The sequence below is a fragment of the Schistocerca gregaria genome, chromosome 2 (genome assembly GCF_023897955.1).
Source record: "Schistocerca gregaria isolate iqSchGreg1 chromosome 2, iqSchGreg1.2, whole genome shotgun sequence".
Lineage (NCBI taxonomy): Eukaryota > Metazoa > Arthropoda > Insecta > Orthoptera > Acrididae > Schistocerca > Schistocerca gregaria.
The window spans coordinates 729,146,107-729,164,012 of NC_064921.1; the positions used below are offsets into that span (position 1 = coordinate 729,146,107).

General features: G+C 40.5%; 1 protein-coding gene across 1 annotated transcript in view; it reads left to right on the forward strand.

Moving 5' to 3' along the window:
• The first annotated feature begins 16,471 nt into the window (after positions 1–16,471).
• The window catches only part of LOC126334862 (cryptochrome-1), a 77,433-nt gene continuing 75,998 nt past the window's right edge, over positions 16,472–17,906 (forward strand). Inside the window, exons 1-2 of the mRNA XM_049997546.1 lie at positions 16,472–17,019; positions 17,101–17,246. Of these exons, the coding sequence (XP_049853503.1) occupies positions 16,936–17,019; positions 17,101–17,246 (230 nt within the window). The 5' untranslated portion in view covers positions 16,472–16,935. The remainder of the gene's footprint in view (positions 17,020–17,100; positions 17,247–17,906) is intronic.

Here is a 17,906-nt window from a genome sequence, read left to right on the forward strand (position 1 = left end):
TCTTCTCCATGGATTTTAATTCCTACTCTGAACTTTTCTTTTGTTTCCTTTATTGCTTGCTCAATATACAGATTGAATAACATCGGGGATAGGTTACAACCCGGTCTCACTCCCTTCCTAACCACTGCTTCCCTTTCATACTCCTCGACTCTTATAACTGCCATCTGGTTTCTGTACAAATTGTAAATAGCCTTTCGCTCCCTGTATTTTACCCCTGCCACCTCCAGAATTTGAAAGAGAGTATTCCAATCAACATTGTCAAAAGCTTTCTCTAAGTCTACAAATGCTAGAAATGTAGGTTTGCCTTTCTGTAATCTTTCTTCTAAGATAAGTCGTAGGGTTAGTATTGCCTCACGTGTTCCAAACTGATCTTCCCCCAGGTCGGCTTCTATCAGTTTTTCCATTCGTCTGTAAAGAATTCGCGTTAGTATTTTGCAGCTGTGACTTATTAAACTGATAGTTCGGTAATTTTCACATCTGTCAACACCTGCTTTCTTTGGCATTGGATTTATTATATTCTTCTTGAAGTCTGAGGGTATTTCGCCTGTCTCATACATCTTGCTCACCAGGTGGTAGAGTTTTGTCAGGACTGGCTCTCCCAAGGCTGTCAGTAGTTCTAATGAAATGTTGTCTACTCCGGGGGCCTTGTTTCGACTCAGGTCTTTCAGTGCTCTGTCAAACTCTTCACACAGTATTATATCTCCCATTTCATCTTCATCTACATCCTCTTCCATTTCCATAATATTGTTGTCAAGTACATCGCCCTTGTATAGTCCCTCTATATACTCCTTCCAACTTTCTGCTTTCCCTTCTTTGCTTAGAACTGGGTTTCCACCTGAGTTCTTGATATTCATGCAACTGGTTCTCCTTTCTCCAAAGGTCTCTTTAATTTTCCTATACCCAGTATCTATCTTACCCCTAGTGCAATAAGCCTCTACATCCTTACATTTGTCATCTAGCCATCCCTGCTTATCCATTTTGCACTTCCTGTCGATCTCTTTTTGAGACGTTTGTATTGCTTTTTGCCTGCTTCATTTACTGCATTTTTATATTTTCTCCTTTCATCAATTGAATTCAATATTTCTTCTGTTACCCAAGGGTTTCTACTAGCCCTCGTCTTTTTACCTATTTGTTCCTCTGCCGCCTTCACTATTTCATCCCTCAAAGTTACCCATTCTTCTTCTACTGTATTTCTTTCTCCCATTCCTGTCAGTTGTTCCCTTATGCTCTCCCTGAAACTCTGTATAACCTCTGGTTCTTTCAATTTATCCAGGTCCCATCTCCTTAAATTCCCACTTTTTTGCAGTTTCTTCAGTTTTAATCTACAGCTCATAACCAATATATTGTGGTCAGAGTCCACATCTGCCCCTAGAAATGTCTTACAATTTAAAACCTGGTTCCTAAATCTCTGTCTTACCATTATATAATCTATCTGATACCTTTTAGTATCTCCAGGGTTCTTCCATGTATACAACCTTCTTTCATGATTCTTAAACCAAGTGTTACCTATGATTAAGTTATGCTCTGCGCAAAATTCTGCCAGATGGCTTCCTCTTTCATTTATTAGCCCCAATCCATATTCATCTACTATGTTTCCTTCTCTCCCTTTTCCTAGGCTTGAATTCCAGTCACCCATGACTATTAAATTTTCGTCTCCTTTCACTATTTGAATAATTTCTTTTATCTCCTCATACATTTCATCAATTTCTTCATCATCTGCAGAGCTAGTTGGCATATAAACTTGTACTACTGTAGTAGGCGTGGGCTTCGTGTCTATCTTGGCTACAATAATGCGTTCACTATGCTGTTTGTAGTAGCTTACCCGAACTCCTATTTTTTTTATTCATTATTAAACCTACTCCTGCCGTACCCCTATTTGATTTTGTATTTATAACCCTGTATTCACCTGACCAAAAGTCTTGTTCCTCCTGCCACCGAACTTAACTAATTCCCACTATATCTAACTTTAACCTATACATTTAGCTTTTTAAATTTTCTAACCTACCTGTCTGATTAAGGGATCTGACATTCTGTGTTCCGATCTGTAGAACGCCAGTTTCTTCCGGAGATCCAAATCGGGGGCTACTTTACCTCCGGAATGTTTTACCCAAGAGGACGCCATCATCATTTAATCATACAGTAAAGCTGCATGCCCTCAGGAAAAATTACGGCTGTAGTTTCCCCTATCTTTCAGACGTTCGCAGTACCAGAACAGCTTGGCTATTTTGGTTAGTGTTACAAGGCCAGATCAGTCAATCATCCAGACTGTTGCCCCTGCAACTACTGAAAAGGCTGCTGCCCCTCTTCAGGAACCACACTTTTGTCTGGCCTCTCAACAGATACCCCTCCGTTGTGGTTGCACCTAAGGTACGGCTATCTGTATCGTTGAGGCACGCAATTCTCCCCACCAACTCCAAGGTCCGTGGTTCATGGGGGGGGGAGGACCACCACTAAAAAAGCTATAATTTTCTCAATTTATTGTTGGATGATTAAATTCTACATGATGATTACAGGATGACTGGGGAACATATGTACAAGTGAACTGGGGTTTCCTCTAAAGTTTTTGGTTACATCATGAGATGGATCTAGAGTATGATAACGATCTGATTACCATTTTATGACCGAGTGATGTGGCGCAGTGGTTAGCAACTGGACTCGCATTCGGGTGGACGACAGTTCAATCCCGCATCCGGCATCCTGATTTAGGTTTTCCATGATTTCCCTAAATCGCACTAGGCAAATGCCAGGATGGTTCCTTTAAAAGCGCACGGCCGACTTCCTTCCTTGTCCTTCCTTAATCCGATGAGACCGATGACCACACTGTCAGGTCTTCCCCCCGAAACAACCCATCCCAACCAATCATTTTATATCCAGTCCTCATAGTGAATCTCGCCCCAAACAATTTCCCTTGTGGTTTCAATTTTCATCTCGATGGATTTGAATTTCTTGTCTACTGCGACAAATACACCACCTAAATTTCCCATTAGTCTATCCTTTCCACAAACATTTCAATTTTCCCCAAAATCTTGCTCCTCTTAACTTCAGGATGAAATCAGCATTTTGTACTTGGTATTATGTGATTTTCACTGCTTTTCAGAAGCACTTTGAACACAGGCACGTTGTTACGAATGCTTTGGCAGTTAACCACTATGATTTTAATACTGTCGCCGGCGGGAGGCATTTATTTCGATCTCACTCGGATACTTCTGGGTTTCCTAAAGCTATCGTTTTCCGGACTGGGTGAAGATTCGCCTAATCTGAAAAACCCTTGTGTGCATCTCATACACAGCTGCATAGGTAGCAACTTGAGATGTAGAGTGCACACCTGACTCATTTAGAGGGTACCTACGGTTCTCAACCCTATGACGTAAGCCCAGGAAGTAGCAGCCTAGCTTATCACAGAACCTTCGAAATCTCTGGTTCAGTCCTTCTTCTTGAGGCAGAACCAAGAGGCTACTGTCAGTTCTGGGGACAATGCTGCAAATTGTGAGTTTTGTTGAAATTCCGTGGACAAGCCTGGTCTTTCCAGTCCTCTCTGCCAGTCGCTAAAATGATCTAAGTATGACCTTGGAGCCCAGATGACAAATATCATTTGTTCCAGTGCATACCACAATCTGCAGTTGGTTGCACGCTGTTCCCTCTATGGCTATTGGAATAGCCTCTTCAATACGTTGAATTAGGCCTCCAGGCATACACGCTGGGTGTACCTCATGTCCTTTTTTATCCCATGCTGGTATTTCTCTAAGAGGTAACATCATTCACCATACATTTGCACTGATGAGAATTACCAGATCCCTACTCTTTTGCGTTTACCTACTTTTGACACCAGATAAAACAGTTTCCGCAAAACAGGCGAAGTCAGTCCCACTGGCTCAGTTTCATTTTTGGTGAAAAACAGCACCTCCAACTTTTTGGTTAGGGACATCGATATAATACTCTGAGTCCTCCCTGGTCCCCATCCACCACATTTTGGTTGCCTAAATCTATCATCGAAACACCACCCGCAGGGAAGTGGATGAATTACGACAAATCCACAGGAGAGGATGGCACTTGAGATACCTTTGGTTCCAACATGACAGATACATGACCCTTGGGAGCTATTATAACATACCGATTCGCAGCAGCTGTCAATGATTTGATAGTAGTCATGGCGATGGCCAGCAACTTATGAACGTCAACCAATTTATCTTGTGTTCAAGAGCAGCATTTTGGCTGGCGCATTGTTTTACAGGACAGTGAACAAATAACTTTAAAGTAAGCCTCCTGATTATGCTTTAATCGGTTGAGCTACAATATTTACTGATTCCCTATAAGAACTGAAGTAAACACACAAAATGAGATTTCAGTTGAGACAACAGTAAAACGTGTGGTAAAAACTACTGGTCACCTAAAACTTTTAAGTTTATTACAGTTGTTAGTAAACTCGAAAAGAGAGTTAATTTATCATAAATTAGGATGCTATATACTCCTCTTTAGCAGAAAACTAAACTGAAGCGCAAAAGAAACTAATATAGGCATGCATATTTAAATACAGAGATATGTAAACAGGCAGTAAACAGCGCTGCTGTCGCCAAAACGTATATAAGACAATAAGTGTCTGGCGAAGTTGTTAGATCGGTTACAATAGCAGGTTATCGAGATTTAAGTAAGTTTGAAAGTGGTGTTATAGTCGGCGCTCGAGCAGTGGGACACAGCATCTCCGAGGTCGCGATGAAGTGGGGTTTTCCCGTACAATCACTTCACGAGTGTACCTGAATATCAGGAATCAGGCAAAACCAAAACATCTGAAGGGATTCGTTGAAAGTGGTAGAAGTGCAACCCTCCCGCAAATTGCTGAAGATTTCAATGCAGGGCCATCACAAGTGTCAGCGTGCGAACCATTCAAGGAAACATCATCGAGATGGGCTTTCGGAGCCGAATGCCCACTCCTGTACTCTTGATGACTGCACGACACAAAGCTTTACGCCTCGCCTGGGCCCATCAACATTGACATTGGACTGTTGATGACCAGCAACGTGTTGCCTGGTCGGACAAGTCTCGTTTGATATTGTATGTAGCGGATGCACGTGTACGGGTATGGAGACAACCTCATGAATCCATGGGCCCTTCGTGTCAGCAGGAGACTGTTCAAGCTGGTAGAGGCTCTGAAATGGTGTGGGGTGTGTGCAGTTGGAGTGCTGCGGGACCCCTGACACGTCTAGATACGACTCTGACACGTGACACGTACGAAGCATTCTGTCTGATCAGCTGCAGCTATTCATGTTCATTGTGCATTCCGACGGACTTGTGCAATTCCACCAGGGCAATACGACACCCCACACGTCCAGAACTGCTACAGAGTAGCTCCAGGAACATTCTTCTGAGTTTAAACACTTCCGCTGGCTACCAAACTCCCCAGACATGAACGTTATTGAGCATATCTGGGATGCCTTGCAACATGCTGTTCAGAATACATCACTATTCTACGTACTCCTACGGATTTATGGACATCCCTGTAGGATTCATAGTGTCAATCCTCTCCAGCACTACTTCAGACATTAGTCGAGTACGTGCCACGTCTTGTTATGGCACTTCTGCGTGCACGCGGGGGCCCTACATGATATTAGGCAGCTGTACCAGTTTCTGTGGCTCTTCAGTGTATATGTAATGCAATATGTAAGCTGCAAAATCTGCTAGGGTAACTAAATCAGAAAACCCGGTTTACTACAAATGATTATGTAGAGGCCAACAGTTACTCCAGAAAATTCTCAAAAACGCACTGTTATTTGTGTTGATTTACAACGAAATTCAAGATATCTGTTCCATGGCAGTAACTGTGAATCACAAAAGCCGATTTCCCACGGAAAAGTTATCCAAAACACTCGTACCAATAACTTACGAAAATATAGTTTTGTAAGCGCCGAAAATTCTAAAAAATAACCTGTTTCTCATGTAATTGTACTACGAAATTAGAGAATGATTTGTTTCGAAAGAGGACAGACTTACTGTTCTAAAAAATTTTAAAAGAGCATAAATAAGTTTAAACATACGATTGACGACTACAGTACGAGTTTATCGCGGCACTCGCGAATGTTCAAAATTTCACAGTATGTCACTGTTGGAATTGTGTGAACAATATTATTTCGTGTGTGACGGCGCAAAGTGCACTGTGTAAAATAGACCTCTTTGGCATTGTCTAACACTCTTTGTGTGCGCTAATTATTCTGTTGTGTTCGCTGTAAACTTTTTTGTTCTTGAATGTGCATATAAAGTTATTAGTAAAATATCCTTTTTTCTCCTTAATACTTATTCAGCTGCGCAAATTCCAATAGTCACCATAGAAACGGGTTGCGATACAGTCAGTGAAAGATTATGCAGAAGCCTCGCAAACCGTCCAACATGCGAGGGTAGAATTTCAAATCGGCACATGAATCTTGCACGTCTGGTCTTACTCAAAGGAAAATTCCGAAGTCAGCTTTTGCATATAAATAAACATGCGAACTGCACGGGTTTTTGTACTTAGTTGTTTTTGTGTCAACTTCTACACTGGTGTGCCAAAGAACACTGCCACGTGAGTTTATCACGAAGAGGTGCAAGGCCAACAAAGCGCATATGCCTGTTGCAGCTAACAATTCATGGTTAACAGAAACCTACAGAAGCTGATTTCACCATAATGTGCTTCTGCTTACGACTTCTCACGAATATTTCACTCTTCGAATTGCGCTATAAATATGTCTCTTGTATGCTGATTGAGTTCCGCTCGATCTGCTCCTTAACATTGGATGGGATAAAAGATCTTATATTTGGTTTTGTTTCAGAAATTCGCTTCGTCACACGGTATTTCTGTGGACTTTTGTGTATTTGTTACTGCTTACGAATCTGTGTGTAAACTGTACGATTTAAATGTATGTTAAGTACAATGTTTTTGTTCCACTTTATTTTTTTTATTTTGTAATATTTTCACAATACTGATATCGGCACTCTACTTTATTACGTCTCGTCAAGGAATATGTAACTCTGCTTTGAATGATGTTGTTCTAACCACTGAGTGCCATGCATTTCACAGTGGATTGCATTGTATGAATGTAGATGTAGATGATAATGATTTGTAATCTCAGTGAGTAGAGCATTTTTTCCTTGCAAATACTAAAAATCGACAGTAGTTCTGCAAAATGTTTTACACATTATTTACACATACTACAACCAGTACATTTTAGCATAAGTCAATGAAACTTTCGGTGGCCTCTTAAAATGCTAGAGTAGAACGATAACGTAGTATACGACTAACATACTTCCAATGTATTGCAAAGGAGCAGTTCGAACATGGATGTGTAGGTAGTAAAAAAACAGACATCAGTCCACAGGATACCAGGCAGCAAAACCGGCTTTTGTTTCATGTAAAACATGAAATGGACTCATTTAGCCCAGCCATTGTTAAGGATGATAGCAAAAATTAAACTCAATATGAGCAACATATTTACAATGTAATTGAAAGAGTGCAATACACTGTGAACGCCGAAACAAGGAACAAAATTTCCACTTGATAACAGGCATACAGTCCAAACTGCAATGTTGGATTTTACAAATATATACGCTTTACCATCAGGTTACCATACCTACCTATGAAATATAAATGAAAAATGTTATAATCTAATACTCGTATTTTTCAAGAACACAAATTATCGTGCCATATTTTCCCGAGTTTGAAGATCATTTAAGGCCACTTTGAGCGCTACTGTCAGTCTCTGTATATCGTTATATGGACCTTACACTTCTTATATCTTTGTTTTCTGTGGTGTAATTCATAGAATATAAATATCTATGGAATGAGCATTTGGAACAACCTCCTTGATTTGGAGGCACAGAATGAGAATTCCGCCCATAGCGTCTCTTGCGCTCAAGTCATGTGGCATTGGAACCGCGCATAACAGTCCATGTAGCGCTCAAATCATTTTGAATGGGTCATTACACGTAGAACACCTTAAAACATATCGTGAATCTTCGTATACGCATTTATAGACATCTTAACAATTTCATACCTGAAACTGAATTTTGTTTAAACACGTAAAGGTCAAGGATACTGTGGTTTTGTGTCATAGCTCAGATTCTAGATTGCTTCCTTTTTTCTCGGTTACGTGAAAAAGAAGTGACAGACGTTTTCTACTACAGTTATTCAAACTGTCGAATTTCTGTTTGCGTTAAGAAGACATTGTATAAGGCAGCAAAGTGACAAGGATGGGGGGGGGGGGGGGGGGGAGAGAGATGAAAGAAAAACCACGCATTTGGAGCCATGAACTGTTACAGTAAATAAGAAGTTTACACCATCTGCTTGCCCACTATTATCTTCAATTTTCATTTATTCTTTCGCTTCTTTCAGACGAGTACACAATAATCTACATTATTTCGCCATATGACCAGGAAAGTAAAACCATGAAAGCTTGAATTTGGGGCATTAATTAGCATGAAATATATTGACTTGGTAATGGTTGGGGCAAATAAGTATTTTCTAGGATTAACAAAAGCAACATGTAACTTTGTTTATAGAAGGCCCCCATTGTAAAAGGAAGTCAAGGAAGCCCATATACAGAAATCCCCGTAACACCAATAAACATGATAACTGAGTTTCAGAAGGAAATTAAGCACATTTGAGCAAACAATGTTAGTAATTATACAAACTTTACACTTGTTCATCAGATTTATACTCTATATGGTGGAACCTCCTGATGGCCGGCGGTTATTTCCATAGTAGTAAGAAAATACTTGTTCACTGCAATATCTATCCTTTCCGAATAACATCATTGGCTTCTACGACCTACTGGAGTGTGCGACACATTAAGCAACTTCCATGTTAACTGTAGTGGTAGTCTGTTAACTCACAGGAAGTAAGAATTGTAAGCGAATACTATAATTTCCACAGAAAAATACTCACTTACTGAAACAGATATACAGGGGACAGGCAAAAAAAAGTGAACAATGGTAGTAATGGGATGGTTGTTTTTGACATTCAATAGCACAGCTACGCACGTGTCGGGATGAACTGTGCATGTTCAGTACGGACAAGGTATCAGTGCAGGTTGCTTACGAGGTCGACGTGCAACGAAAGACGTTACAGAGTTCCAAAGAGGACACATTGTGTGGACCCAATTAGCTGGACCATCAGTAACCAAGGCAGCAACCTAACTGAATGTTTCAAGAGCAGCTGTTTCAACAGTCATGACAGTCTACACAAAACATGGTAAGTCATCATCGTGTAAATGTAATAGTGCGCGCAAATCAAAACTAAATGACAGAGATCGTCGTACGCTAACACGAATTGGGTCGAAACAAGACAAAGCTGAGGTGGCTAAAGTGACTAAAGAGATCAACAGCCATATTCGAGACCCCATAAAGTGAATATTCATGGGCGAGCTGCTATACCGAAACCATTAGTGACGACAACCAACACAAAGTAGCATTAAACAGGATGTCAGGAGCGTATCCTGGAGGATTGATCACTGGAAACACGTCATATGGTCCGACGAGTCAACGTTTTCGTTATTTCCAACATCGGGCCATGTTTGCGTCTAGAAAACGCCGAAAGAAGCCTACAGTCCTGTTTGCTTGATTCCAACAGTTAAGTGTGGAGGTGGAAGTGTGATGGTGTGAGTAACCATATGGTATTTTGCTGGTCCCATAATTACTCTAAAAGGCGATGTTACAGGCAACGATTAAGTGAACATTTTTGGTGGTCAGGTGCACCCCATAATTCAAATGTTGTTCCCCAACAATGATGCCACATTTCAGGACGATAATGCACCCATTCACACAGCCAGGACAGTACAGTCCTGGTATGAGGAGCATGCAACTGAACTGCAGTATCTTCCATGGCCAGCACAGTCTCCAGACTTGAACAATGTCTGCTCGTCCTGACGTCTGGCGATTATGGTCACTATGTACTGTCTGCAAAAACTACATATATTTTTTTTCGCGTTGACTAATAGGAACGACTTCACATCGGAAATGGCTTAATGGGAGCTCCCATTAACAACGCGCCCTTGTCAACTTAGTTTGCACGGGCAGTAGCTTTTTTTCGCACGAAAGCATAGTACACACTACGATAAACAGATGGCTCGCGATCACACTTATTTCCATGAGCTATAGAATACCTTCTGGATGGTTTGACCTTCTCCTTTGCTCATCTATCCGTGGCTTATCATTTAATGACATGAAAGCGTAGTGGGGCACTTCGGTAAACAGATGGCACCACGAGCTATTGGTTGTTATTAAAATAAACAGTGGTGTTACCTGCAGCAAGTGCGAAACAAAACATTGGTCTAAAACTCCCCACCATGTTCCAAAACGTTATATTTTAAGCGTTAGCCACACCGGTGGTATTGTCTCATGCATAAATAAAATTTCAAATGTGAATTAGATGAGCTTTGTAAAGCCTTGGGCGCCCCTCTCAGAAATAAGAACATTAGTTTTTTCGGAAGAAATAAAACAGCTGTCTTCGAAAGATTTTGTTATCGTCTTTGATGGGTATAATGACATTTACCAAAATGATACATCTAAAGCCTGCTGCGAATTAAAGAAGTGTTTATCTGAACTAAGTCATACAAATATTATCCTCATCAATATACCACAAAGGCACAATTTGATGCCCTTGTCATCTGTAAACGAGGAAATTAGTGCTGGCAAAGAACTTTTTCCAGTATATGCAAGCAATATGGAAATGTTTTTATTGTTAATATTAGTATCATTGGAGTCAGATTCCACACTACTTGTGGACTGCACTTAAATGGCCTTGGAAAGCAACTTGTTACATTAAAGCTAATGGAAATTATTAAGAGACTGCAGCACCTACCAACATCATCCAGGGTACCTCTATCATCCACAAATAGAGTATTTCCAGGAACGACTAATGCAGAGTTAGATACAGTAACAGAAAATGCAGCAGAAGTACCTAAAGCAGCAATACTAACAGCAGTAGAATCAACAGCAGTGTCAGAAGAACCACCATCAGTAACAGCAGAAGTAACTCCTCCAGCATTAGAACCAGCTCCTACAGCAGCAACACTATCACCAGCAGTAGCAGAACAAACTCCTTCACCAGCAATCACAGAAGAAATACCATCAGCAACAGCAGAAGCAACTCCTCCAGCAGTAGAACCAGTTCTTATAGCAGCAGCACCATCTCCCAAACTGGCAGTAGCAGAACCAACTCCTTTAACAGTAATAGCAGAAACAACTCCTCCACCAGCAGCAACTAAACCAACTTCTCCCATCAGCAGAAACAGAACCAGCTCCTCCTCCATCATCTTCAGGGGTAGCAGAAAAGAATAGACCAGTCACAGTAAGTAAAGTAACATCTTTATCTCATGATGAAGTGGTACTAAATGATTTTGGAAAACATGATCTTATAAAACTTGTTGACAGTGAACTTAAACAAACTTCCAACCGTGTTTCAGGCAGACCCAAAAAATTAGCAAAGAGCAATGAAGACTTTTATGAATTATTCCATGGAAGACCAACCGCCACCTAACATAGATTCCAGAGCTGGAAAAACAATTAAATGTTCTCCATTGCCCTAGAATACTGTACTCCGCCCCTCCTGTGACAGAAACTCTATCTTATTTCTGCATGTCAGGTCCCTGAAAAATAAAGCTGATGAACTTGGTATACTATTAAAAAGTAACAAAAGAATGATTTTACATATAAACGAACATTGGTTAAAGGAAGAAGATATAAAACTGTGTGTACCATCAGGTTTCAAATTAACTACATACTACTGCAGACCCAGTGAATCTTATGGGGGTGCATCCATATATGTTAGCAATGATCTGGACTTAAAGTGTTCTGTTCTTGAAGTTAGTGACTTACGCATTAAAGGTGTTTTTGAAGCAGCTGCTTTGATTATACCTAGTATACAGCTCATAACTGTTTCTTTATATCACACTCCTGAAAGTAATGTAGAACAATTTATAGAATGTTTAGAAGAACTTGCAATTAGTATACGAAAGTATACTAAATACAAAATCTTAATTTTTGGGGGCTTAACATAGACATTAGGAAAATGACATCCAGAAATGTTAATTTAGTAAATATGTTAAGATCCTATAATCTCTTTTGTGCTAATGAAAATCCTACAAGGCATTTCACCTGTCTTGACAAACTAATAACAAATGTATACAAATATGATTTTGAGCTAGGATTATTTAATCTCGATTACCTGTCGGACCATAGAGATATATGGGTGAAATTAATTACTGAAAAACCAAAAGAAGATCAGGAACAAACTCAGTGTGTGAGACGATCTACAGATAGAAATATTAGCAATTATAGAGAATAGCCTAAGTCCATAGGTTGGAATACTGTTATACATTCCACCAGAAAAGTTGATGAAGCCTTCAGCAAATCCCACAAAATCTTCCATACTTGCTATCCACTGGTTAAAAATAAAAAAAACTCAGGAAATCTAGCCACTTGACTTTACAGATGTGGTTTTCACCTCAATTACAAAAACTGAGACTATTGGTAATTACTTGCCACAATAATGTAAAAAAGGGAGTAGTAGATAAAGAAAATTACAAAAACCTGAAAAGAAAATACAGATCTGAAATTAAAATAGCCAAGTGTAACACAAATAGTGATTTCATTAAAAAATCGCACAATAAATGTAAGGTTGTACTGAAAGTAATAAAAGCAGGGCTAAGTATGGATATAAACTATATAGACAACACAAATGCTGCTAACATCACTGTTGATAGTTTCAATCACTTTTTTTGTCAAGTCTGCCAAACATAGCCTCTCAATTCAGGGCAACCAGAATTCCAATTCTACACATACATCTATTTCTCACCCCACATCTGGCAGAAATTTTCAACAAAACGTTACAAACATAGTGTCAGATTGTAAATGGAGAGAAGTACAAGTAATTGATATAATTAAAGCAACCTCTAAATTAGGATACTCCATATATGAAGATGTTTATGGTCAGTCAAACTTTTTAATTTAAAAAATGTAGATCTCTTATCATATCCTCTTTGCATACTGATAAACTGGATGCCCTCAAGTGGAAACGTTTCAGAATGTCTCAAAAAGGCACTTGTCATATCATTTTACAAAAAAGGGTGAAAAGTCCTGTATCAATAATTATAGACCAATTTCACTTGTGCCTATTCTCTCAAAAATAATACAATATTGCATACTGCAGCAAATATGTATACACCTGTCAGACAATAATATATTAAATTATCCTCAGTGTGGATTTAGGTCAGACTTATCAACAGTCAAAGCAGTTGAAAACCTTATCTCCTCTGTACTAAGATCATTCGAGCAGAATTATCTGCTGAAGCCATTCAAATTGACTCAGTTAACCACAAATTATTATTAGATGTGGTGTTTTGCTGTGAAATCAAACACTTGGAACTCTCACTAATTGAATAATGCCTCATCAATAGAAAACAAATTGTAAAGCAAAATGTGCAAAAGTCACAGACGCTAAGTATAAAACGAAGTGTTCCTCAGGGCTCAGTGCTTGGACCTCTACTCTTTATATTATTTGTAAATCACTTTCCCAGTAACTTACCCTGTAGATCTACCCTCTATGCTGATGACACAACATTAGCTAATTCCAGAAAGGATATAAACAAATTGAAGGAGGAAAATGAAGAATGTCTCAAAATATCTAATATCTGGTTTAAAGCTAATGAGTTAACTATCAACCATGAAAAGACTATGAAGGTAATCTTCAGTCTATCAAACAGTAACAATGAGTTATCATCTGTTAAACTACTAGGAATACACGTGAACTCGAGATTAATGTGGGACACAGATACAGATTATGTGTGTCGAAAATTATCACGACTTATCTACCTACTAGACAAACTACACACATGTGTTACATAAGATTTAGTACTTCATTCATACTACAACTTCTTTCACTGCCATCTACAATATGGCATTCTTTTATGGGGTAACTCCCCAGCAGCCAAAAAAATTTTCACTTGTCAGAAAAAAGCAATTAGACGTCTTTATGGAATCAGTGACAAGACCTCATCTAGACCTTATTTTAATGACTTAAAAATTCTCACCGACCCATCTCTTTACATATATTGTTGCCTATTAAACATAAAAGAAAACTTAAACCACTACACCACAAGGAAATCTGTTCATCAATACAATACTCGACGAAAAATTTGATTGATATATCCACAACCAGGCTTCAGAAAACCCAATCTAGCTATGAAAACATAGGCATAAAATTACTCAACATTTTATCCGTACATGCTCAGTTGGTTTCACTGGACATTTTCAAAACTAAAACCAAAGTGCGGATGAAGGAAACTACACTCCTGGAAATGGAAAAAAGAACACATTGACACCTGTGTGTCAGACCCACCATACTTGCTCCGGACACTGCGAGAGGGCTGTACAAGCAATGATCACACGCACGGCACAGCGGACACACCAGGAACCGCGCTGTTGGCCGTCGAATGGCGCTAGCTGCGCAGCATTTGTGCACCGCCGCCGTCAGTGTCAGCCAGTTTGCCGTGGCATACGGAGCTCCATCGCAGTCTTTAACACTGGTAGCATGCCGCGACAGCGTGGACGTGAACCGTATGTGCAGTTGACGGACTTTGAGCGAGGGCGTATAGTGGGCATGCGGGAGGCCGGGTGGACGTACCGCCGAATTGCTCAACACGTGGGGCGTGAGGTCTCCACAGTACATCGATGTTGTCGCCAGTGGTCGGCGGAAGGTGCACGTGCCCGTCGACCTGGGACCGGACCGCAGCGACGCACGGATGCACGCCAAGACCGTAGGATCCTACGCAGTGCCGTAGGGGACCGCACCGCCACTTCCCAGCAAATTAGGGACACTGTTGCTCCTGGGGTATCGGCGAGGACCATTCGCAACCGTCTCCATGAAGCTGGGCTACGGTCCCGCACACCGTTAGGCCGTCTTCCGCTCAAGCCCCAACATCGTGCAGTCCGTCTCCAGTGGTGTCGCGACAAGCGTGAATGGAGGGACGAATGGAGACGTGTCGTCTTCAGCGATGAGAGTCGCTTCTGCCTTGGTGCCAATGATGGTCGTATGCGTGTTTGGCGCCGTGCAGGTGAGCGCCACAATCAGGACTGCATACGACCGAGGCACACAGGCCCAATACCCGGCATCATGGTGTGGGGAGCGATCTCCTACACTGGCCGTACACCTCTGGTGATCGTCGAGGGGACAGTGAATAGTGCACGGTACATCCAAACCGTCATCGAACCCATCGTTCTACCATTCCTAGACCGGCAAGGGAACTTGCTGTTCCAACAGGACAATGCACGTCCGCATGTATCCGGTGCCACCCAACGTGCTCTAGAAGGTGTAAGTCAACTACCCTGGCCAGCAAGATCTTCGGATCTGTCCCCCATTGAGCATGTTTGGGACTGGATGAAGCGTCGTCTCACGCAGTCTGCACGTCTAGCACGAACGCTGGTCCAACTGAGGCGCCAGGTGGAAATGGCATGGCAAGCCGTTCCACAGGACTACATCCAGCATCTCTACGATCGTCTCCATGGGAGAATAGCAGCCTGCATTGCTGCGAAAGGTGGATATACACTGTACTAGTGCCGACATTGTGCATGCTCTGTTGCCTTTGTCTATGTGCTTGTGGTTCTGTCAGTGTGATCATGTGATGTATCTGACCCCAGGAATGTGTCACTAAAGTTTCCCCTTCCTGGGACAATGAATTCACGGTGTTCTTATTTCAATTTCCAGGAGTGTACTTTCTATGGCATAGAAGAATGTCACAATAGTTGTAAGGATGACCTAATTTATTGATAAATTAAGGCTTAATGTTATGTATAGACATGGGTATAGAGCCAGCTATAAGCTAATAGGGTACAAAACTGCTATATTTTTTTACTGTGTAATATTTTGTTATAAGAAACATAATGTACGAACAGCTACAATTCTTCTGACGACATCGATTTCGTGTTAATGCTGAAATATGGATAAAATAAATAAATTGATATTAACAGATGAACAATTATTACTGTAGTTGCTACCTCTCAGTAACCGATTGTATCTATTAGGTAAGTTATTTTTTGCAACCTCTACTCGTATATGGTGCCTGTACTTGAACACTGCTACAAATATCCTATTTAGCCTATCGAACACATTGAGGTATTGCTGTCGAAACTGGACCTATGTCTCTCACTGAGGCTTTTCCCCCACGTTACATCTGAGGATGGAGCGGAAGGGAACTTTGATGCACTTGGTAGCTACAATAAAAAATATCCTCTGTCACGTATTTCACAGTGAATTCATCAGCAACCGTTGAATAACTTTTTGGGGGCCTAGCCAGATCGTTAATAATTCCTGGAGGACTATTTTAGGCGAAACTTGTCCTCTTTCTGCCACTTTATATGGGAAGATTGACTTCGCATGCAACTCTCACTTTCCATTTGAAAGTTTCGAGAAGCATAATTTGATTCGATAGTGTTGCGTGCTAACAATCGATAGAGTACTGTCCAGTTATTGTTTAATTGTCTGTGTTTCGGCAATGCGGAATGTTGTGTCGATATGTAAATGAGAATTGAAGTCAAGTAGATCTTAAGAACCACTTTTCTCTTTTGATACATTATGATAAAGCTAAAGTCTAATATGCTGTTGTCTGAAAATATTGGCTTCAAATACTGACATTTTCCAATCCCTTTAGTGAGTCGTCTGTTTTGAAACGCGCCTGTTTGAAAACTAGTTCCCAATGGACTAGTGACTTTCATGACCTAGCGTTCGCGTACACACATGTTAAATATTCCAAGTTTGAGCTGGATGTGTGTTCGTTTACCGTAACCAAACTGGTTTTGCTTCGGAGCCGTTGTCTACGAAAGATCATGTTACCTTTGTGGTATTGTGGATGTTTCGTAACATGAGGGGGAAGCGCGCACACTAGTTCTCTTTTTATAGTATATTAGTATTCCAGTAAAATGGCCAAAGGAGTGGCAATACATTGGTTCAGAAAAGGGCTTAGGATACATGACAACCCAGCGCTTCTGGAAGCGATATCCGCTGTGCGTATTAACTTAATACCAATTTATAAACGTGTAACTGTCATATTGATATAAGGCCTACGAAATTTTTGTATATTTCAGTGTTACAATGAAAACCTGGAATTGTGCCCTGTTTTTGTCCTCGACCCTTGGATCATAAAGAAGTTGCGCGTTGGCCCAAATCGTTGGAGGTTCTTACAGCAAACATTGTGTGATCTGGACGCAAATCTCCGTAAAATCGGAACAAGGTTAGCCTGCATGTATTACTACTAAATATTGTATAAAATTATGCGCAACTAACACACGATGCCATACCTAGTTGAAATCGTAATCATGACAATAACATAACAAAAAGGAAGGGTAACTTGTATTCTGTGGGGGTAGCGTTACAGGAGGAAATAAATGAAAGATTCCTGAATACGCTGGAAATATTTGCTTTGGTACGACAGGAGACCAACGTGAATAAGCTAACACATATACTGTAATTATGTGCACTAACCAATAGCGATGCGAAATGAAAAGAGAAAAAACTGTGTTATGCAGTATACACATAGACTGTATGTTGATACCAGTCCATAAACAAGGAATGCGGTAAATGGATACAGAATTGCGATAAATGAGATGGGAGGTAGTGTTTCTGTTCTATGAATACAGTCATGGAATTTATCTTATGGGATCTATTATGTTGGACCTTGTCTAGCTGTGGCATGTTGAAAATTTCTCTATTCAGTTATCTTAGTAGCTGTCATGAATATGGACTTAAATGGTTGGTTACACATTTTTATGTTTTTGAACATCTACCTAAAATATTTATTCATCCTTACATCTACATCTGTACTCTATAAATCACTGTGAAGTGCATGGAAGAGGATATGTACCATTTGTTAGGGCTTTTTTCCAGGACCATC